This window comes from Salvelinus namaycush, chromosome 33, assembly GCF_016432855.1.
Source record: "Salvelinus namaycush isolate Seneca chromosome 33, SaNama_1.0, whole genome shotgun sequence".
NCBI lineage: Eukaryota > Metazoa > Chordata > Actinopteri > Salmoniformes > Salmonidae > Salvelinus > Salvelinus namaycush.
This window is the reverse complement of record NC_052339.1, coordinates 28,603,605-28,627,366: the sequence shown is the minus strand read 5'-3', so window position 1 is coordinate 28,627,366 and position 23,762 is coordinate 28,603,605. Positions and strand designations below refer to the sequence as shown.

At 42.3% G+C, this 23,762-nt stretch overlaps 2 protein-coding genes across 2 annotated transcripts in view; one reads left to right on the top strand and one right to left on the bottom strand.

The window, feature by feature from the left end:
* Positions 1-10,153, bottom strand: part of LOC120027899 (trichohyalin-like) — a 160,231-nt gene extending 150,078 nt beyond the window's left edge. Inside the window, exons 1-2 of the mRNA XM_038972994.1 lie at positions 9,281-10,153; positions 7,638-7,787 (exon numbers count right to left, since the gene is read on the bottom strand). Coding sequence (XP_038828922.1) covers positions 7,638-7,787; positions 9,281-9,529 — 399 coding nt within the window. The 5' untranslated portion in view covers positions 9,530-10,153. The remainder of the gene's footprint in view (positions 1-7,637; positions 7,788-9,280) is intronic.
* A 261-nt stretch (positions 10,154-10,414) lies between these two features.
* LOC120028174 (peroxisome biogenesis factor 2-like) lies at positions 10,415-23,265 on the top strand. The gene is made up of 3 exons (XM_038973378.1): positions 10,415-10,506; positions 21,403-21,896; positions 22,174-23,265. Exons 1-3 carry the CDS (start codon positions 10,503-10,505, stop codon positions 22,657-22,659), a joined length of 984 nt encoding a protein of 327 aa, XP_038829306.1. The 5' UTR covers positions 10,415-10,502; the 3' UTR covers positions 22,660-23,265.
* Positions 23,266-23,762: the final 497 nt, after the last annotated feature.

Sequence of the window (23,762 nt, the reverse complement as noted above, 5' to 3'; positions counted from 1 at the left end):
TCCTATAGGATGAATCATGAAAGGAGCTTGGTTACGTTTTATTTAGTTGCACCCCATTTAATGAGAGGAAACGGAAGACTGGCACGTCGTCATTGAATCGCACATACAGTATGCTGCTGACCAGCATGATGCTCGCACATACAGTATGCTGCTGACCAGCATGATGCTCGCACATACAGTATGCTGCTGACCAGCATGATGCTTGCTACATACAGTATGCTGCTGACCAGCATGATGCTCGCACATACAGTATGCTGCTGACCAGCATGATGCTCGCACATACAGTATGCTGCTGACCAGCATAATGCTTGCTACATACAGTGTGCTGCTGACCAGCATGATGCTTGCTACATACAGCATGCTGCTGACCAGCATGATGCTTGCTACATACAGTATGCTGCTGACCAGCATGATGCTTGCTACATACAGTATGCTGCTGACCAGCATGATGCTTGCTACATACAGTATGCTGCTGACCAGCATGATGCTTGCTACATACAGTATGCTGCTGACCTGCATGATGCTTGCTACATACAGTATGCTGCTGACCAGCATGATGCTTGCTACATACAGTATGCTGCTGACCAGCATGATGCTTGCTACATACAGTATGCTGCTGACCAGCATGATGCTTGCTACATACAGTATGCTGCTGACCAGCATGATGCTTGCTACATACAGTATGCTGCTGACCAGCATGATGCTTGCTACATACAGTATGCTGCTGACCAGCATGATGCTTGCTACATACAGTATGCTGCTGACCAGCATGATGCTTGCTACATACAGTATGCTGCTGACCAGCATGATGCTTGCTACATACAGTATGCTGCTGACCAGCATGATGCTTGCTACATACAGTATGCTGCTGACCTGCATGATGCTTGCTACATACAGTATGCTGCTGACCAGCATGATGCTTGCTACATACAGTATGCTGCTGACCAGCATGATGCTTGCTACATACAGTATGCTGCTGACCAGCATGATGCTTGCTACATACAGTATGCTGCTGACCAGCATGATGCTTGCTACATACAGTATGCTGCTGACCAGCATGATGCTCGCACATACAGTATGCTGCTGACCAGCATGATGCTCGCACATACAGTATGCTGCTGACCAGCATGATGCTTGCTACATACAGTATGCTGCTGACCTGCATGATGCTTGCTACATACAGTATGCTGCTGACCAGCATGATGCTTGCTACATACAGTATGCTGCTGACCAGCATGATGCTTGCTACATACAGTATGCTGCTGACCAGCATGATGCTTGCTACATACAGTATGCTGCTGACCAGCATGATGCTTGCTACATACAGCATGCTGCTGACCAGCATGATGCTTGCTACATACAGTATGCTGCTGACCAGCATGATGCTTGCTACATACAGTATGCTGCTGACCAGCATGATGCTTGCTACATACAGTATGCTGCTGACCAGCATGATGCTTGCTACATACAGTATGCTGCTGACCTGCATGATGCTTGCTACATACAGTATGCTGCTGACCAGCATGATGCTTGCTACATACAGTATGCTGCTGACCAGCATGATGCTTGCTACATACAGTATGCTGCTGACCAGCATGATGCTTGCTACATACAGTATGCTGCTGACCTAAATGATGCTTGCTACATACAGTATGCTGCTGACCAGCATGATGCTTGCTACATACAGTATGCTGCTGACCAGCATGATGCTTGCTACATACAGTATGCTGCTTACCAGCATGATGCTTGCTACATACAGTATGCTGCTGACCAGCATGATGCTTGCTACATACAGTATGCTGCTGACCAGCATGATGCTTGCTACATACAGTATGCTGCTGACCAGCATGATGCTTGCTACATACAGTATGCTGCTGACCAACATGATGCTTGCTACATACAGTATGCTGCTGACCAACATGATGCTTGCTACATACAGTATGCTGCTGACCAGCATGATGCTTGCTACATACAGTATGCTGCTGACCAGCATGATGCTTGCTACATACAGTATGCTGCTGACCAGCATGATGCTTGCTACATACAGTATGCTGCTGACCAGCATGATGCTTGCTACATACAGTATGCTGCTGACCAGCATGATGCTTGCTACATACAGTATGCTGCTGACCAGCATGATGCTTGCTACATACAGTATGCTGCTGACCAGCATGATGCTTGCTACATACAGTATGCTGCTGACCAGCATGATGCTTGCTACATACAGTATGCTGCTGACCAGCATGATGCTTGCTACATACAGTATGCTGCTGACCTGCATGATGCTTGCTACATACAGTATGCTGCTGACCAGCATGATGCTTGCTACATACAGTATGCTGCTGACCAGCATGATGCTTGCTACATACAGTATGCTGCTGACCAGCATGATGCTTGCTACATACAGTATGCTGCTGACCAACATGATGCTTGCTACATACAGTATGCTGCTGACCAGCATGATGCTTGCTACATACAGCATGCTGCTGACCAGCATGATGCTTGCTACATACAGTATGCTGCTGACCAGCATGATGCTTGCTACATACAGTATGCTGCTGACCAGCATGATGCTTGCTACATACAGTATGCTGCTGACCAGCATGATGCTTGCTACATACAGTATGCTGCTGACCAACATGATGCTTGCTACATACAGTATGCTGCTGACCAGCATGATGCTCGCACATACAGTATGCTGCTGACCAGCATGATGCTTGCTACATACAGTATGCTGCTGACCTGCATGATGCTTGCTACATACAGTATGCTGCTGACCTGCATGATGCTTGCTACATACAGTATGCTGCTGACCAGCATGATGCTTGCTACATACAGTATGTTGCTGACCAGCATGATGCTTGCTACATACAGTATGCTGCTGACCAGCATGATGCTTGCTACATACAGTATGCTGCTGACCAGCATGATGCTCGCACATACAGTATGCTGCTGACCAGCATGATGCTCGCACATACAGTATGCTGCTGACCAGCATGATGCTCGCACATACAGTATGCTGCTGACCAGCATGATGCTCGCACATACAGTATGCTGCTGACCAGCATGATGCTCGCACATACAGTATGCTGCTGACCAGCATGATGCTTGCTACATACAGTATGCTGCTGACCAGCATGATGCTTGCTACATACAGTATGCTGCTGACCTGCATGATGCTTGCTACATACAGTATGCTGCTGACCAGCATGATGCTTGCTACATACAGTATGCTGCTGACCAGCATGATGCTTGCTACATACAGTATGCTGCTGACCAGCATGATGCTTGCTACATACAGTATGCTGCTGACCAGCATGATGCTTGCTACATACAGTATGCTGCTTACCTGCATGATGCTTGCTACATACAGTATGCTGCTGACCAGCATGATGCTTGCTACATATAGTATGCTGCTGACCAGCATGATGCTTGCTACATACAGTATGCTGCTGACCTGCATGATGCTTGCTACATACAGTATGCTGCTGACCTGCATGATGCTTGCTACATACAGTATGCTGCTGACCAGCATGATGCTTGCTACATACAGTATGTTGCTGACCAGCATGATGCTTGCTACATACAGTATGCTGCTGACCTGCATGATGCTTGCTACATACAGTATGCTGCTGACCAGCATGATGCTTGCTACATACAGTATGCTGCTGACCAGCATGATGCTTGCTACATACAGTATGCTGCTGACCAGCATGATGCTTGCTACATACAGTATGCTGCTGACCTGCATGATGCTTGCTACATACAGTATGCTGCTGACCAGCATGATGCTTGCTACATACAGTATGCTGCTGACCAGCATGATGCTTGCTACATACAGTATGCTGCTGACCAGCATGATGCTTGCTACATACAGTATGCTGCTGACCAGCATGATGCTTGCTACATACAGTATGCTGCTGACCAGCATGATGCTTGCTACATACAGTATGCTGCTGACCAGCATGATGCTTGCTACATACAGTATGCTGCTGACCAGCATGATGCTTGCTACATACAGTTATCTTTCTATCTGATTAAAGAGATTAAGTCCAGACAGGTTGAGCCTATTTTAGGCAACTTTCTGAATGGACATAGAGAATTAGCGAACTCGTACACGCACACCCACCCACCTAAAAGGACCCATTATTAATTAAAGACGCCTGCGGCGCATCTCACTCAGACACAAAATCACATTTCTCCTTTCCCAAAAACGTATTAAAAACCTTGCCTTAGCTTCAAATCCTTTCTGTAGGATATCAAAAATGAGTCTACATTATAAGACAATGCTAAATGAATAGCCTACTGTATCATATAAATTGAGAAGTAAAGTTTCAAGGGGGAGATATAGAGACAGCTGTGATATAGGCTATATAAATCTAAAATTGACAACCATTAGAAAATAGAAAAACATGCACGCAACCTGTCCATAGCCTAATGATCAGCCGTTGACCAATTTCAGGCAAGCAATTGGTGGTTATGTTGACACTACATTTGAATTTGAGTGCTTTATCTAAATCTGTGCAACCACTTACTGATAAGGGTCAACTCCGATGGAATGTTTCATGGTTGTTTACAGCACAAGTGGTCGCTTAGATTCACTTTAGCAGTCCTATAATACACAGCCTAATAGAGGGGTCTCCAACCTTTTCTAGCATGAGAGTTACTTAAAAAACAAATAAAATGTTGTGATAAGAGTTGAAGTCGGATGTTAACATACACCTTAGCCAAATACATTTAAACTCAGTTTTTCCACAATTCCTGACATTTAATCCGAGTAAAAATTCCCTGTCTTAGGTCAGTTAGGATCACCACTTTATTTTAAGAATGTGAAATTTCAGAATAAAAGTAGAGAAAATGATTTATTTCAGCTTTTATTTCTTTCATCACATTCTCAGTGGGTCAGAAGTTTACATACACTCAATTAGTATTTGGTAGCATTGCCTTTAAATTGTTTAACTTGGGTCAAATGTTTCCGGTAGCCTTCCACAAGCTTCCCACAATAAGTTGGGTGAATTTTGGCCCATTCCTCCTGACAGAGCTGGTGTAACTGAGTCAGGTTTGTAGGCCTCCTTGCTCACACACGCTTTTTCAGTTCTGCCCACACATTTTCTATAGGATTGAGGTCAGGGCTTTGTGATGGCCACTCCAATACCTTGACTTTGTTGTCCTTAAGCCATTTTGACACAACTTTGGAAGTATGCTTGGGGTCATTGTCCATTTGGAAGACCCATTTGCGACCAAGCTTTAACTTCCTGAACGATGTCTTGAGATGTTGCTTCAATATATCCACATAATTTTCCTGCCTCATGATGCCATCTATTTTGTGAAGTGCACCAGTCCCTCCTGCAGCAAAGCACCCCCACAACATGATGCTGCCACCCCTGTGCTTCACGGTTGGGATGGTGTTCTTCGGCTTGCAAGCCTCCCCCTTTATCCTCCAAACATAATGATGGTAATTATGGCCAAACAGTTCTATTTTTGTTTCATCAGACCAGAGGATATTTCTCCAAAAAGTACGATCTTTGTCCCCATGTGCAGTTGCAAACCGTAGTCTGGCTTTTTTATGGCGGGTTTGGAGCAGTGGCTTCTTCCTTGCTGAACGGCCTTTCAGGTTATGTCAATATTGGACTCATTTTACTGTGGATATAGATACTTTTGTACCTGTTTCCTCCAGCATCTTCACAAGGTCCTTTGCTGTTGTTCTGGGATTGATTTGCACTTTCGCACCAAAGTACGTTAATCTCCAGGAGACAGAACGTGTCTCCTTCCTGAGTGGTATGACGGCTGCGTGGTCCCATGGTGTTTATACTTGCATACTATTGTTTGTACAGATGAACGTGGTACCTTCAGGCATTTGGAAATTGCTCCCAAGGATGAACCAGACCTGTGGAAGTCTACAATTATTTTTCTCAGGTCTTGGCTGATTTCTTTTGATTTTCCAATGATGTCAAGAAAAGAGGCACTGAGTTTGAAGGTAGGCCTTGAAATACATCCACAGGTACACCTCCAATTTACTCAAATGATGTCAATTAGCCTATCAGAAGCTTCTAAAGCCATTAGATTATTTTCTGGAATTTTCCAAGCTGTTTAAAGGCACAGTCAACTTAGTGTATGTCAACTTCTAACCCACTGGAATTGTGATACAGTGAATTATAAGTGAAATAATCTGTGTGTAAACAATTGTTGGAAAAATTACTTGTGTCATGCACAAAGTAGATGTCCTAACCGACTTGCCAAAACTATAGTTTGTTCACAAGAAATGTGTGGAGTGGTTGAAAACCAAGTTTTAGTGACTCCAACCTGTAAACTTCCGACTTCAACTGTACTCATTTTTTTCTAGCTTTCAAATAGGCATATTCTTCTCTTCCGTGGGTCCTTAGTGTAGAAGAGAAAGTAGCGCACTGTTTTCTGTAAATATACAGTACCAGTCAAAAGTTTGGACACACCTACTTATTCAAGGGTTTTTCTTTATTTTTACACTTTTCTACGTTGTAGAATAATAGTGAAGACATCAAAACTATGAAATAACACATATGGAATCATGTAGTAACCAAAAAAGTGTTAAACAAATCAAAATATATTATGTAGTCTTTCACTCTCAAAATTACAACTGTTCATAGAAACAACAAAATTGGATGTTCTGAGTCCATGCCAATGCTTAAATCACAACAGAATACTATTTTTTTTAGGTCTGGAAGAAAACTAATACCTTTAGATTTGAGTGTAATTCCCCTTTAATTGTGCATCTGGCCCTTTAATTGCGCATCTAGCGAGTGAGGAATGTGCCGTCTAATGTGCTGGTCTAGTGATGGTTCTGTACTGCTGCAGCTCATTTCATGGCAAACAGCCCAACACTCTTAACAGCTAGGCTACCTGCAGCCCTAATGAACAGCAATGTAGTTTGAAACTTATTTCGAGCAATTACAAACTAACAGGCCTAGGCCTATTCGAGCAGAGAAGCATCAATCCATCCTCTTGCTTGCTGAATGGCTATAAAAAAGGCTACAGCGTTGGCAATGAACTAGCGAGGAAGTTTGAATGGCGAGAGTGACGTGTAGCTCTGGTGTGAGCACATTGGCTAAATTGATACATTGCTTCACTGATGCATTACAAACGTAAAAAACAGGCGGAGAGAAATGTATTCATTAATTCACACAACAAACCCACAGACCTGTCAGTGGCAGGCCGCAATGTCCCATATAACAACTTCTATTGGTCAACAGCTTATTTTCGTATGCAAAAATCAAACCTGTTCCGAATAAATAACTGACGGATTGCGGCAGGACAATATTTAGCAATTGGTTTAAACGGCGTCATAAACAAGACATGCTCGTACTTATTTTTTTCTCCCAAATTATTTGGATGAAAATAACAGACTTTGTGAGAACGGGCCTTAAATGATCATGCTCTTTATGTTGTCGTTGATTAGCCCTTGAATGTCTCTAGCATTCTGCCATGATTAGATTCCAACAATGGGGCTGTGTAAAACTACATTCACATATCAAATCTATAGGGAGGCAAGCCCACGGCCACTCACAAGCCAGCTGAAGGCAAAAGCATGCAAAAGCAAAGCAGGGATGGAGGGAGGGCAACGTAGGCCTAACACAAAGGAAGAAAATAGACATGAGGCTTACATGAATGATTTGATCAGAGGTGCGTAGCTTGGCCTCTATGGTGCAGACTCTGTTATTGGCCTCTGTTTCCAGGTCCTCCACTGTCTGGACCAGCACTTGGTTCTGTTCACCCAAGTCGTTCACATAGGACTGGAGGATACGGACCTTCATCTACAAACACAACAACAGAATAACAGATGTGATAACTACATGTGATGTTGTGTGTCTCTGTAAACAACAGATAAGTAGCCTAGACGCGATGTTGTGTGTCTTTGTAAAGCACAGATAAGTAGCAGACATGTTGCATTGCGTGCGTTTGTTAATGGTTTTAAATTGCACTCCCAATATAGCAACATACTGTTCATACATGAATGATGTTTTTCATCATAAAAGGCATTTTCAACAACAGAACATAGACAAAAGTTTAAGACAAGAAGACCTCTTGACGTCAATAGCTGCTTTTGTTTGCTATGTTGGTAGTAATGTACTAACATGTTATTTTCTAAAGGTGCACAGTAGCCCTTGTATTGACAGACAATCTAGACTCTAGAGAGATGCTGGTGTACTTACTACTGTTTATATGTAGGCCAGGCCTGGGTCTAGGACTCGGCCTCACGTCATTCTCTCAATCTAATTATTCTCAAATATCTTACAATGTTGTTATAAATAGACTACGTTATAAATATGTTATGCCTGTGTAGCGGACGTGAGATGGCCTCATGGTTTTGTGATGAGGTTTCCCTGCCTGCGACATCAAAATCAGTGTCACCACGCTCACATGATGCATAGGCTTTAGCTCAGCAGCTAACACAGTCTTGCAGCACGTAGACAACCCAGGTTGAAACCTAGTCAGTCACATATACGGCCTAGGCTTACATTTGGAGAGCAGGAGGTTGAAGAGTGACTGTCCACGTCATCCTTGGGTTATGGCTAACCTTGTTAGATATCTCCAGTACTGGACCAATTGACCAAAGTCCATCTTTGAAACCTTGTTACATTTCCTTTGATGTACAGCCCCCTGACTTACAGGCTGTGTCTAAATGATCTCACATGACAAGCCCTGACGATTAGAATGCTTTTAAACAAGACTGCCGGTCCACGTCTCTGTTTCAGCTGCTCAGATGGACGACTAATGTAATTTACCACCTGTTACAAGTGCTGTGGCTTCATAAAACCAGCTCTGTGCTTCCCTCTGTTATTTGTCTAGCAATAATCATCATGATTGTGCTCACTGACTGTAGATAGTGTTTTGTTCTTTTTTATTTGTCACAATTGGTTACAGAGAAGGAGTAGGTATATACAGAGGACAGAGAGCTAAACTTAATACAGTAACTTGAGTGGCCTTGTCCAATTGGCTACCTGGCTATGTTGCCAGCTTGCTCTAATGTTATGTGAATTGATATAACGCAATATATTGTAGCAGTCGAGAGTGGGTCAGACGGTCTTAAACTGGCAGCAACCATGCCGAGGGTGGGGTTACGGTTTAGGTTATTTATGGAATTAGGTTAAGGTGAGAAAATGGTTAGGGTTAGCTAAAATGCAAAAAAAAAAAATACGTCAATTTGACATAAACGGTATTCCATCTAGCTATGACCATAATGAAGACATAATGATAGAAAATGACCTGCTGTGAAATTAAGTGACACTTCACCAGGTTCACCTACCTGTAAAATGTCCTCATTTGTGCCCCCTCTTGTATCAAACTCTAGGCGTCTCAACCTCTCCTCATACAGCCCCTTGAACTCATCCAGGAGGTGTTTCATGTTCTTGGTAACAGGACAGTGAATGATCTCACCACCATGATCAGCATCAACTCTTGACGTCGAGTTGTTCTGCTGTGGCTTGTCACTTTTGTGACCAGACCTCTGTGATTTTTCCCCGGACAGAGTGGACTTTTTGCTCTTGTAATCCATTTTGCTAGTTCGTCTCACTGAAAACTTAACTGTCTTTTCGGTTAACTTGCTAAAACATTACTCAAATGACCTCACAGGGATTCATTATCTAACGTTAGCTTGCTAGCTATCATGCTTTGTTTATCATCACTCAGAGTTGCTCTCTTCTTGTTTCGGTCTGTTGTCTCGATAACTATGCTGTATAATGACAAACAAAACTCTACTGTCAACATTGGCTTATAGACATGGTTTTTCAAAAAATATATTACTTTCCATGTGTATCGTTAAAAAGTAAAAGTGATTGGAGAAAAGTTGGTTGTTAGGTCGGTAACTACAACCATCAGTTTCCAGTGTTGACGTGTGCAAGAAGTGCTTGCAAATAGCTAGTAACCCGCCCTTTGAAGGGATACGATTGGCTCAAGCAGCTTTCCGTCTGCAAATGTGCAGTGTTGATTGATCGAGATACTGTAACGTCATGGTCGACTGAGTTATTTGAGGTATTGTCCCTCATGCACTTTATGCGGTTGTTACCCGCCGTGATTTTAATATTTACCTCGCTGTTGCGTTACACGTTTGTTCAATTTCAAATAAAGGGGCTTTATTGGCTAGTGAAACATATCAAATGTCATAGTATGTCTATATACAGTGTTGTAATGATGTTCAAATAGTTTAAGTACAAAAGGGAAAATATAAACATAAATATCGGTTGTATTTACAATGGTATTTGTTCTTCACTAGTTGCCCTTTCCTTGTGGCAACAGGACACACAAATCTTGCTGCAGTGACGGCACACTGTGTTATTTCACCCAATAGGTATGACAGTGTGCACCCTCACTTAATCAGCGACCTAATGCAATTGGCTAAACATGCTTGCTGCTGCGCACTCATTTGTCGATTGGCCCGTTCGCTTTTAGAGGAGTGGTTAGCGTTGACAACCCGGAAATGAAGAGTGCTTTCACATCTAGGTGACAAACGGTCGATTTCAAGCAAAACAATGGGTAAATATCGGTCCCCTTTTTGTCATATGAAATACAATGCATTGCCAAGTTATATTAGCTGCATATTCCAATTACATTTAAACGGCAATCGATATATTTGCGCGAGATATATTGCAAACATTGGGCAATGCATATGCTACTTCGTTGGACTGTATACTCATGTGCCATGTCTTCTGTGCTTTGATTTGCATTATGTACAGTTCAGTATCGATGAGCTGTGTCGCTTTCAAATACTATCTACTGCACACTATCAAAATGACAGTATGGCGGTCAAGCTGGGGTCTATTCACTAGGAACGAAACGGGGGACCTACCTGAATCTGTCCAATATAAACTATTGTTTTCGTTGCAAAACGCTACTCTTTGGACTAATGATTACATCCCTGGTGTGTATAAATTAGGTATCGCAATGGGAACCGTTTAAGAACCAAACGGAAGCAAATATAGGAAAAGGGAGGAACCTACCTGAATTTGTCCAATAGAATCTCTCGTTTCGATGCAAACCGTCTCCCCTTTGGCGTAAACGGTTTCTGTTGCAAAACTTTTTGCAGCGGAGCAAAGGTTCTGTAACAATCGATGTAATTAATACTAACGTGTACTACATTTGTTTTCTAGAAATTCCAATGACGTGTTTCACCTTGACAGCAAGCTGCAGTTGTATCATGACTAGGGCTGGGAATTGCCAGGGACATCAAGATCCAGATATTATCAAGATACTTAGGTGTCGATAGGATGTGTATTGTGATTGGATTTTCAAAACATATTGTTCACCATATGCCTGCTGCAGAGGGACAAGAGAGCCATGAGAAAACGAGTTTTGATCAGTCGTGGAAATAAAAGTGCTGAAAACTAATTGGCTCCCTATTTAAAGAGAAGATGGAGAACACGCTATGAAGGAAAAATACTGGAGTTTTGGTGCAGGTATAGTCAACTAGCGGCAAAATAATATTGCGATATTGTCAAAAAGATATAATACGATATATATCGTCAAAAATAACAATATGTAACTGTATCAATTTTCCCCCATCACTAATCATGACCTTAATACCTATTACTTGAATATCATAAGAACACCACTTGAATATCAAGATTAATCCAACCATATATATATATATATATATATATATATACATATATACAGTACCAGTCAAAAGTTTGGACACACCTACTCATTCTAGGGTTTTTCTTTATTTTTACTATTTTCTACATTGCAGAATAATAGTGACGGCATCAAAACTATGAAATAACATGGGATCATGTAGTAAGCAAAAAAAGTGTTATTTTAAATTTGAGATTCTTCATGAGGTGGCCACCCTTTGCCTTGATGACATCTTTGCACTAGCTTGGCATTCTGTCAACCAGCTTCATGAGGTAGTCACCTGGAATGCATTTCAATTAACAGGTGTGCCTGTTAATTGTCAGTATTATGGCAAGAACAGCTCAAATAAGCAAAAAGAAATGACAGTCCATCATAAGTTTAAGGTCAATCAATCTGGAAAATTTCAAGAACTTTGAACGTTTTTTCAAGTGCAGTTGCAAAAACCATCAAGCGCTATGATGAAACTGGCTCTCATGAGGACCGCCACAGGAAAGGAAGACCCAAAGTTACCTCTGCTGCAGAGGATAAGTTCATTAGTTACCAGCCTCAGAAATTGCAGCCCAAATAAATGCTCCACAGAGTTCAAGTAACAGACACATCTCAACTTCAACTGTTCAGAGGAGACTGTGAATCAGGCCTTCATGGTCAAATTGCTGCAAAGAAACCACTACTGAAGGACACCAATAAGAAGAAGAGACTTGCTTGGGCCAAGAAACACGAGCAATGGACATTAGACCGGTGGGAATCTGTCCTTTGGTCTGATGAGTCCAAATTTGCGATTTTTGGTTCCAACCGCTGAGTCTTTGTGAGATGCAAAGTAGGTGAACGGATGATCTCTGCATGTGTGGTTCCCACCGTGAAGCATGGAGGAGGAGGTGTGGGGGTGCTTTGCTGGTGACACTGTCAGTGATTTATTTCAAATTCAAGGCACACTTAACCAGCATGGATACCACAGCATTTTGCAGCGATGCGCCATCCCATCTGGTTTGCACTTAGTGGGACTATCATTTGTTTTTCAGCAGGACAATGACCCAACACACCTTCAGGCTGTGTAAGGGCTATTTGACCAAGAAGGAGAGTGATGGATTGCTGCATCAGATGACCTGGCCTCCACAATCACCTGACCTCAACCCAGTTGAGATGGTTTGGGATAAGTTGGACCGCAGTGTCAAGGAAAAGCAGCCAACAAGTGCTCAGCATATGAGGGAACTCCTTCAAGACTGTTGAAAAGCATTCCAGGTGAAGCTGGTTGAGAGAATGCCAAGAGTGTGCAAAGCTGTCATCAAGGTAAAGGGTGGCTACTTTTGAAGAATGTGACATATCAAATATTTTTGGTTACTACATGATTCCATGTGTGTTATTTCATAGTTTTCTTATCATCACTATTATTCTACAATGTAGAAAATAGTAAAAATAAAGACAAACCCTTGAATGAGTAGGTGTGTCCAAACTTCTGACTGGTACTGTCTATATATAGTGAATACTGTATATAGGCTATATTATAACAGGAATTATCCCCATAGGTATTAATTGGTGTACTGTACATTTGATTATTGCAGTAGGCTATACTGCCATTTCAGCCTGAAGCTTAACTCACTCCAGGCCAGTCTAAAAGCAGAGAGAGAGAAAGAGATGTCATTATTTCTGTACAGTAGGTGATTTTATTGATTTTCAAGAGGCCACTCACTCCATCCCTCCCCTCAATCATCGTCCTCTATTCTATTCATTTTTTTTTATTCCATCTCTCTTTTACAATTACTCTGTAGCTGGCCATTTTGCCTCGTGCCAACCTAATCCTCTGACTGATTATCACGTAATGCTCTTGCCTTATTATCAAAATGGAGGAGCTTTGCGTTTTTTGTTAAATGGCTGATATGTGTAGACTTTACGAATTAAGAACTAGGAATGAGTGTTGTTATCAAGAGAATCTAGAGCAGATGATTACACTGGATGAGAGAGAGAGCGAGAGAACACTTAGCATATTGAGTGGGTTTTTAAGGGAATCTGTGAAGTTAAACTGGGGTGTGATCTCAGCTAGAGGTCAAGAGGTCAGCTATAGATTTCTCTAACAGGCATTAACATGGACACAGCTTTGTCTGCTGCACTCATTTGAAAAAGCTCTCTACACTCAGGCCCTGTCCTCTAAAAGGGTTGTTCAGTAGGAATGTTTGTAATGAATCCAAAGTTCAAATGCCGGCAGGGGTAGTCGTCTGACAGACTGTGTTTGAACTTGGTTCGTCTAGCCTAAAAGCCTCAACACTGTTTGCCTGCTGAGCTAAAGCCTAGGCATTTGCTTGGGGAGCTAACGCAAGCCTTCAGGCCTCAGACGAGTTTAGGCTACTCATCACGCCAGCACGTTTCTGTGAAGTATTTTTACTGTGATGAGTGACTGCTCCAGACATGAGCACATCTTTTAACAGCATTCTTTGTCAGCTTTAGAGAGAGAAAAAAGCATTGCTTGGGTCTTCACAAGCCAGGGTCTGTCTGGCACTCTAGCATGTTAAGCATTCCATTTGCTCAATCGTTTTAATTGCTGTGTACAACTGATAAAACATGAGAACAAAAGTTTGCACATCATCGTTTGTCTTCTGTCCTGCATTAGTTGATCAAATATTCTTAACGCTACACATTTTATTTGCATGAGGTTAGGCCACGGCAGTTGCGCATTACTTCATCAGACACAACAAAAAATGTCTCATTCATTAACTGTTCTTGCTTCACCATTCAATGCACTTCCTTGGCCTCCTAAATGTTTCATGAGTTTTTAAGTTGTTTTCCTGCAAACCCTGCTGTACTTATTAGTCATACAAGCTTTGTATCTTCCACCTTTGTACTCACAAAATCAATTAATTCTCCTAAATAATTTATGTTCTGAGCAAACCAGATTAAGCAGAGCACAAATCTTTGTCAGGCAGAAGTGATATTTTTTTCAGGCATTAACTAGGCCCCCCTCGCCCTCTGGCTCTCTATGGTGTTAGGTAGAGGGTTGCAAAATTCATTAAACTTTCAATAAATTCCCTGGTTTTCCCAAAATCCGAGTTAGAGGTTTCCCGGAATCAGGAGGGAATAAGCAGGAAATCCGGGATCCTCCAACCAGGATTTCTGGAAATCCAGGGAATTTATTGAAAGTTCCAACCCTAGTCACTTTGCAACCCTAGTCTTAAGTGAGTAGGGGAGTCCTGATTAAGCATTTGAGTGCAACACACACACACCAAGAGAGAGAGGGAGCCAGGGTCTAGGACCACTCTGTGCATTTACACGCATCCATTTTTTATGAAATAGACTCATAACAATTAGTCCTCTTACCGCCTGGCTAATCTTAGCATACCTGTAATGGCCATGACATCACTTTTTAAAAGTTCCAAAACTGACATTCTCATTAATTTTCATTGAGAAAACATTAGTAGGCCTAGCACTCTGGCCAGAGAGAGAAGAGCAATAAAGAGAGGAATAAAAGAGGTTTGAGTGCTTAGAATGGAAGGTTACATTCTCCAGACCTTTTACACAAATTCATTTACATGAGAGGAGAAATGTAGGGTGAGAGCTAAAGGCATATTCCACACAGTAGAAGAGCCAATTGTAACAGTTTATATTTTAGTTCAGAGAATGTAGGCTAACAAGCAAAGCTAACTGCCTTGGTATTTGTGTACGAGAGTCTAAGCCAGGAGTTTGATGCATAATAAATTGCTTATATACAAAGCCAGGCATACATATATTAGACATTTTATATCTGAAGGAGGCAATAATATAATTATGCCTCAGTGATCAGAAAAATATAGGGATAATATCACTTATGTGTCCTGTCCTTTGGGGATCAAGACACCCACTCTCTATCTCTTGTCCTGAAAGTGCCATCCCTGGCACTATGTCTAAACCGAAGGTCAAGATGACAGTCTAGCCACCCTCCCAAATTCCCTTGATTCCTTATAGCCTTGATTCGAGCTGAGCTGCTATGTTCGCTTCAGGAATGTTCTGTCCTGTCCAGTTGTGACAGCCAGACAGACTCAAGGTCAGGGTGTTGTCGTTGAGCAGTTTGTGCTTATCTGTTTTCACTCTGGTATTTTCTGTTCTTTTTTTCCCTATCCCTTTTTCCATCAGTAGATCGTAGCCGACAGGATGCTGCCTAGGGGTGGGGGTGACAGTTGATATGCCGCAATCTTATCTGTCACTCATTCGTCACTTTGCGCCAGTTGTCATAAACCCTGATTTGAGCAGCAGACTACAGCTTGGATGCCGTGGAGCGCTCATGTTTTTATCCTATTATTTGTCGTGGTGCAGGAGTGGTGTTTGCTCCATATTAACCCTTTGTGCTAGCGTTGTTGTTGTGGCAGTATATCCATATGTTGTGTATTGACATTGTCCTAGTAATGATTCATTTGGCCTCAGACTTCCCTAAATCTGTAAATATCCCCAAAATGCTGTTTGAAGCAATGTTAAATATAGAATTTAAACATCATTACATTTACCCCATGAAATGTGTAGGCTTCTAGCTTTTTACTTGTTTTGTATTGATTTCAGAACTAGGCCTATAGTAGATAACTTTAGGCAATAACCCACACTCAGTCAGTCAGTCCTCTCTCTCTCTCTCTCTCTCTCTCACTCTACTCACTCACCAGCTCCAGGAGAGGGCATTCTCCCTGTGTTGATCCATTATGAAGTCGATGGCTCCTGTTCAATGCTTGAACATAATCTTTGTGTGGGTGTGTGTTTGCTCTTTCGTGCCTCTGTAAGTGTATGTCCTTTATTTACAATAGGCCTAACCACTGCCCATTGATCGGTGACTTCTGACCATTACATAAGAGCCATAGATTTCCAGTTCTGTGGTGAAAGCCCTGTAAATTTCACTACTTCATTTTTATAGGCAGAGAGTATTGACTGAAGTGTGGGGCTGTTATGTATTTGGCATATAGCTGAGAGTCTGAGGGTAGCTGTCAATAGTAATCCTGCTATTGATGTGTGTGTGTGTGTGTGTGTGTGTCTAGAAGATGTTACAGTGGCCTGACTCTAACATCTCTCTCATCCTCTTACATCATAATTACATTAATATTGACAAGCCCCTGACAATAGCCACAGTACTATTGATAGCCGGCTGTCAATACTGTGTTCCCAAATAAAACATTTTCATTCATAACTTGTCAACTGCTCAATAACAGCGTTGAAGGGAGTACCAGGCCAGGGGATTCTCCCAAGAGGGAGGGAAGGAGGAAGGGATGGAGAGAGGGGGATATTTCTCACACTTGGCACTGTGTGGCTATATGGCGCTGTGGACCGGTGGATTATCTACGTATGCCCCTGCCTGCCTACCTGATTGACACACACACACATGCAGGCATGCACATACGCCCACACTGAGGCAGTGCATACAAACGTGAGGCTACTACTTCATTTGTTTCTCAGTAAAGCTTTGAGATAATTCTAATGAAAAGCACTATACAAATTAAATGTATTATTATTTACCAAGGACCAATTATGCTTAGCTATGTCACCTAAATGATGTGACATAACAAATTAGGTTATATATATTAGAATCTTTATGTAATTATTTGATATTCACCTACTTATTTTCTTGTAAGTTTTAGGCTACTTTATAAATTAAATTCCAATTCAAACTTCGTATAATAGACATTGTATGCCGCACTCGTAAATAGTGTCATGAATTAAATTAAACTTGAATGACTTATTTCCTTTAAAATGTCACCCATTTCATTCATTTCTAAATGTAACTGGGTGGTACTGTATCATCTGAAGTCTATTGAAACATCATGAATGCAGGATGTTCTTATGGACCAAAATAAACTCTAAGCACCGCAGTGCTGCTTATTAGAATGTAACTCGGTCTAAATGTCACAACTGACCCCTTCAGTCAAAGCTGCCATATTTCCATTCCAGAGCTGAAATCTCTTAAAGCCACGTAACAAATCCTGTTCACCACAGCACAAAGGTCTCTCTCTCTCTCTTTCTCTCCTTCGGCCTTTCATTTCTAAACCATTTCATTTGGATGGGGGGTGGGGGGGTAGAGAGAGATAAACCAAGGACGATACAAACATGGACTCACACAGACCCACTCAGTGAGGAGTCATCCAGACGTCACAGTGGTGGGATCTCATCTAGAGTACACCGGGGAGTGAAGTAGTTCCATATTGGCAGATGGTTACGGTGTAGCCAAGACTGCGCCATTAGGCTAATCCCTGTTGATGTGATTCTTCCGCACACCCCTATCTCGGCTAAGACCGTGTGTGTGTGTGTGTCCGTGTGCATCTTAAGACCCCATGTGCCTCCGCATTGCAATGCTCAAAGGCCACATTTAGGATGGGTTTTACATGTGAAAAGTGATTTCAGATCCACTATAAAAATGCATAATAGGATGGACTTCTCATCTTAAAGGAGAATTTAGCTTTTTTACAACCAAATCTACATTTTTAATGTAAATGGCATGTTATAGAAGGGTCCAGACACTTTTTTGTTGTTGCAATTTCACTTGTTTTTGAGAAACCTACCCCCCCCCACCCCCCCCCCAACCAGTGATTTAAATCCTCATCCTCGTTGTGGCAGTAAAGGGGCTCTGAAAAAAGCATGAGCAAAGGATCCAAAAACACACAAATACGTCCTCTTAGAAACTGAAACGCTGTCAGTATGGTGATGTAGGTCTTTACATGTTATACACATGAAATTGTCATTCCGAACTTTATCTGCAATGTTGTATTCCATTTTGTTGTGACTCGAGCTGAGGCATGCAAATTTCCTTAGACATTTCCTCTGTCCAGTGTCTGTGTTCTTTTGCACATCTTAATCTTTTCTTTTTATTGGCCAGTCTGAGATATGGCTTTTTCTTTGCAACTCTGCCTAGAAGGCCAGCATCCCGGAGTCGCCTCTTCACTGTTGACGTTGAGACTAGAGGTCGACCGATTTATGATTTTTCAACGCCGATACCGATTATTGGAGGACCAAAAAAAGACGATACCGATTAATCGGACGATTTTTATTTATTTGTAATAGTGACAATTACAATAATACTGAATGAACACTTATTTTAACTTAATATAATACATTAATAAAATCCATTTAGCCTCAAATAAATAATGAAACATGTTCAATTTGGTATAAATAATGTAAAAAGAAAGTGTTGGAGAAGAAAGTAAAAGTGCAATATGTGCCATGTAAAAAAAGCTAATGTTTAAGTTCCTTGCTCAGAACATGAGAACATATGAAAGCTGGTGGTTCCTTTTAACATGAGTCTTCAATATTCCCAGGTAAGAAGTTTTAGGTTGTAGTTATTATAGGACTATTTCTCTACGATTTGTATTTCATATACCTTTGACTATTGGATGTTCTTATAGGCACTTTAGTATCGCACGAAAGTGCTGTTTGAATGAATGGTTACGAGCCTGCTGGTGCCTACCATCGCTCAGTCAGACTGCTCTATCAAATCATAGACTTAATTATAACATAATAACACACAGAAATACGAGCCTTTGGTCATTAAAATGGTCGAATCCGGAAACTATCATTTCGAAAACAAAACGTTTATTCTTTCAGTGAAATACGGAACCGTTCCGTATTTTATCTAACGGATGGCATCCATAAGTCTAAATATTGCTGTTACATTGTACAACCTTCAATGTTATGTCATAATTATGTACAATTCTGGCAAATTAATTACTGCCTTTGTTAGGAATAAATGGACTTCACACAGTTCGCAATGAGCACAAACTGCTGCATATACCCTGACTGCTTGCATGGAACGCAAGAGAAGTGACACAATTTCCCTAATTATAAGAAATTCATGTTAGCAGGCAATATTAACTAAATATGCAGGTTTAAAAATATATACTTGTGTATTGATTTTAAAGAAAGGCATTGATGTTTATGGTTAGGTACATTGGTGCAATGACGGTGCTTTTTTCGCAAATGCGCTTGTTAAATCATCACCATTTTTCGAAGTAGGCGCATCGATTATATGCAACGCAGGACACGCTAGATAAACTAGTAATATCATCAACCATTTGTAGTTAACTAGTGATTATGTTAAGATTGATTGATTGTTTTTATAAGATAAGTTTAATGCTAGCTAGCAACTTACCTTGGCTTCTTGCTGCCCTCGCGTAACAGGTAGTCAGCCTGCCATGCAGGCTCCTCGTGGAGTGCAATGTAAGGCAGGTGGTTAGAGCGTTGGACTAGTAACCGGAAGATTGCAAAAACGAATCTCCGAGCTGACAAGGTAAAAATCTGTCGTTCTGCCCCTGAACAAGGCAGTTAACCCACCGTTCCTAGGCCGTCATTGAAAATAAGAATGTGTCCTTAACTAAATTGCCTAGTAAAATAACGGTGATAAAAAATTAAAATAAAATAAAATCGTCAAATCGGTGTCCAAAAATACCGATTTACTGATTGTTATGAAAACTTGAAATCGGCCCTAATTAATCGGCCATTCCGATTAATCGGTCGACCTCTAATTGAGACTGGTGTTTTGCGGGTACTATTTAATGAAGCTGCCAGTTGAGGACATGTGAGGCATCTGTTTCTCAAACTAGACAATCTAATATACTTGTCCTCTTGCTCAGTTGTGCACCGTGGCCTCCCACTCCTATTCTGGTTAGAGACAGGTTGCGCTGTTCTGTGAAGGGAATAGTACACAGTGTTGTACCAGATCTTCAGTTTCTTGGCAGTTTCTCGCATGGAATAGCCTTCATTTCTCATAACAAGAATAGACTGACGAGTTTCAGAAGAAAGAACTTTATTTCTGGCCATTTTGAGCCTGTAATAGAACCCACAAATGCTGAAGCTCCAAATACCCAACTAGTCTAAAGAAGGCCAGTTTTATTGCTTCTTTAATCAGAACAACAGTTTTCAGCTAGCCTAACATAATTACAAAAGGGTTTTCTAATGATCAATTAGCCTTTTAAAATGATACACTTGGATTAGCTAACACAACGTGCCATTGGAACGCAGGAGTGATGGTTGCTGTTAATGGGCCTCTACGCCTGTGTAGATATTCCGTAAAAAATATGCTGTTTCCAGCTACAGTAGTCATTTACAACATTAACAATATCTACACTATTTCTGATCAATTTGATGTTATTTTAATGGACAAAAAAATTGGTTTTCTTAAAAGGATGTATTTGGGTGTTTTTGGAACCTTTTTTAGAAGCCCTGTACTACACGACGAGGATGAGGAAATGAATCGCTGGTTGCGTTAAGTTTCTTAAAAACATGTGAAATCTGGACCTTTCTATAACATGCCATTTACAAAAAAATTGATTTGGTTGTAAAAAAGCAAACTTCTCCTTTTGAGATTTTGGCAATGCAGACCTTTATCTACTGTACTCCCTCAGTCAGATGAAATCAGGGATACCATTTTTATGTCTCTTGTTTGCAGTTTGAAGGAAGTTGCTGGCTAGCGTTAGTGCAAAGACTGGACGTCTATATGACAGCTAGAATGCCAGCTGTTCCTGTAGACATCGTCATTGCACTAAGATTGCACTTAGCATTGGCTCGCAAACTACCTCTAACTTCCTTCATTCTGGATGCAGATACATTCAAATTGTGTCCACGAGTTCATCTGACTCAAGGGAAGTACATAAAGGGCTTCATTGCCAAAATGTCAAAGTATCCCTTTACATCTGGTCTTCTCAAGGTTCCGTCCTTCCAAAACAGTTTATTCTTGCCAAAAGAGTCTTTCTTTGGGGATTAGGCCTATGTTGCTGTGGAGCACCTTTGATAAATCCTTGTATTGCATACTGTATGTATGTGATGTAGCCTACAAGTACAATTTTCGATTTTCATCTTCTTCTTTTCCAGCTTCTACCAGAGGAGCCCATCCCCCACCAGAGGGAGGTTCAGGTCCAGACCCTCAGACTCCTGTCTTGAGGATCAACCAGCTGGATGCCTTTGAGCTGGACTCTGCTCTGGACCAGCTGGTGTGGAACCAGTTCTCCCAGTGCTTCCAACACTTCCGCCCAGGCCTGCTCACCCCCGTGGAGCCTGAACTCAAGGCCCTGCTCCAGCTCCTTCTCTGGAGGTTCACAGTCTACCCCAACAGTGCTACGGTGGGCCAGTCTATGATGAACCTCCGTTACCACAACACGCTGTCACTATCCCAGTGCTACAGGGCCCTGAGCAGGAGACAGAGGCTGGGCCTGGCCCTGCTGACAGTCGGTCCCCGCTGGCTGACGGAGCGATCCCACAGCTTGCTCCTCTCCCTGGGGTTGGGGCTGGGCGGCAGTCCCCCGGCTGATGGAGGTCTGCGTCTGGGACTGCGTCGAGTTCTTTCTCTTATCACCGGCCTTACCCAGGTAGGGTCATAAAGTAAAGTTCTGAGTTTTGATTGGCTAGCTTAGTGTTTTCCATACTTTGTCCTCGGGACCCCAAGGCATGCACGTTTTGGTTTTTGCCCTAACGCTACATAGCTGATTCAATCAAATCAAAATCAAAGCTTGATGATTAATTGATAATTTGAATCGGCTGTGTAGTGCTAGGGTAAAAAGCAAAACGTGCAGCCCTTGGGGTCCTGAGGACTGAGTTTGGGAAACCCTGGGCTAGCTGTTACTCATGCCGCTGATATCTCCCCAGGTAGCCAATCTGATCAACTTCCTGGTGTTCCTGAGGAAGGGGCGCCACCCATCTCTGACAGAAAGGATCCTGGGTATCCGTGCGGTGTTCACTAAGCCCCAGACGGTCCGGGATGCAGCCTTCCAGTACATGAATAGAGAGCTGCTGTGGCACGGCTTCGCTGAGTTCCTCATCTTCCTCCTCCCTCTAGTCAACATGAGGAAGATCAAGACAACCATGTATTCACTGCTCTACCCCCTAGGAGTGGGTGAGGGAGGGGAGGTGGGGGTGAGAGAGGGCTCAGCGGTGTGGAAGGAGTGTGGTCTGTGTGGGGAGTGGCCTACCATGCCTCACATGGTAGGTTGTGGTCATGTGTTCTGTTACTACTGCGTCAAGAGTCACTCCATCGCCGACGCCTACCTGACATGTCCTAAGTGTGGCGTGGAAGTCGGGGAGGCAAAGGCTGTCAAACTGCAGATCGAGATGACTGACGTCCACGCTAGATGATAACGTCACATCCAGTCACGGGAACACACACAACACGTGTTTACTTGTAAAGTGAGCTTTTGGTGACACTCAAGGTCACAGTGAATGGACTTCAATACACAGTGTCTACAGAACAATTGACATTTACACATGCACACACACACAAACACGGACAGACATTCAGAAATACACACACACAAAGGGTCTCAGAGGGACCCTTTAACTGAGCAAAGTTTCTTTGCTTAAGATACTCTGGGTGACGATGGAAGATGCACTGGAAAGACAAGATGATGATGACTGAGATTCAGTCTGTTGTATGAACAGACAGGGCCTGTCTGCCCATGTATAATGTATGTGAGCACACACACACTGACCATCCTGCTCCTGTTGCCCTTCCATTCCTACTGTTAGACTTTGGACAGGCCTGTTTGTTCACACAGCTCTGAGTGACTGTTGGAGAAACACAGAGCATATATTTGATGAAGAAATGTGTTGATTCTGCCCCAAATTGGCCTTGTGCTGCTCTGTTCTGTTCAAATGGGAATATTTGTTCTGATGAAAAATGCAAAAACATGACTGACGGGACTAATAAATAATGGATGGTTTTCTGTTGCTCATCACCGCTAACGAAATTTGCATCTGTTTGTATTTGTGCCTAAATCCTGTTCATTAAAATGTAGTCAATTTAATTAATACCCAAATAATGACCCCATTTAATGGGTGTTTCTTGTTTTAAAGTGAAGAGAGAAATTTAGGAAAGTTATAACATACACGCTTCTCCCCATCTCTCCTCTTCCCATCTCTCCTCTCCCCCTCTCTCCTCTCCCTCTGGTCTCTCCTTCTCTCCATCTTTCCCCATCTCTCCTCTCCCTCTGCTCTCTCTCCCTCTGGTCTCTCTCTTCCCATCTCTCCTCTTTCCCATCTCTCCTCTCCCTCTGCTCTCTCTCCTCTTCCCATCTCTCCTCTCCCTCTGCTCTCTCTCCCTCTGGTCTCTCCTTCTCTCCATCTTTCCCCATGCTCTTTTCCCATCTGCTCTCTCTCCATCTTTCCCCATGCTCTCTTCCCATATGCTCTCTCCATCTTTCCCCATGCTCTCTTCCCATCTGCTCTCTCTCCATCTTTCC

Coding starts and splice junctions, on each gene's coding strand:
- LOC120028174 (XM_038973378.1), top strand. Junction 21,897..22,173: donor TTATCACCGGCCTTACCCAG/GTAGGGTCATAA, acceptor ATATCTCCCCAG/GTAGCCAATCTGATCAACTT.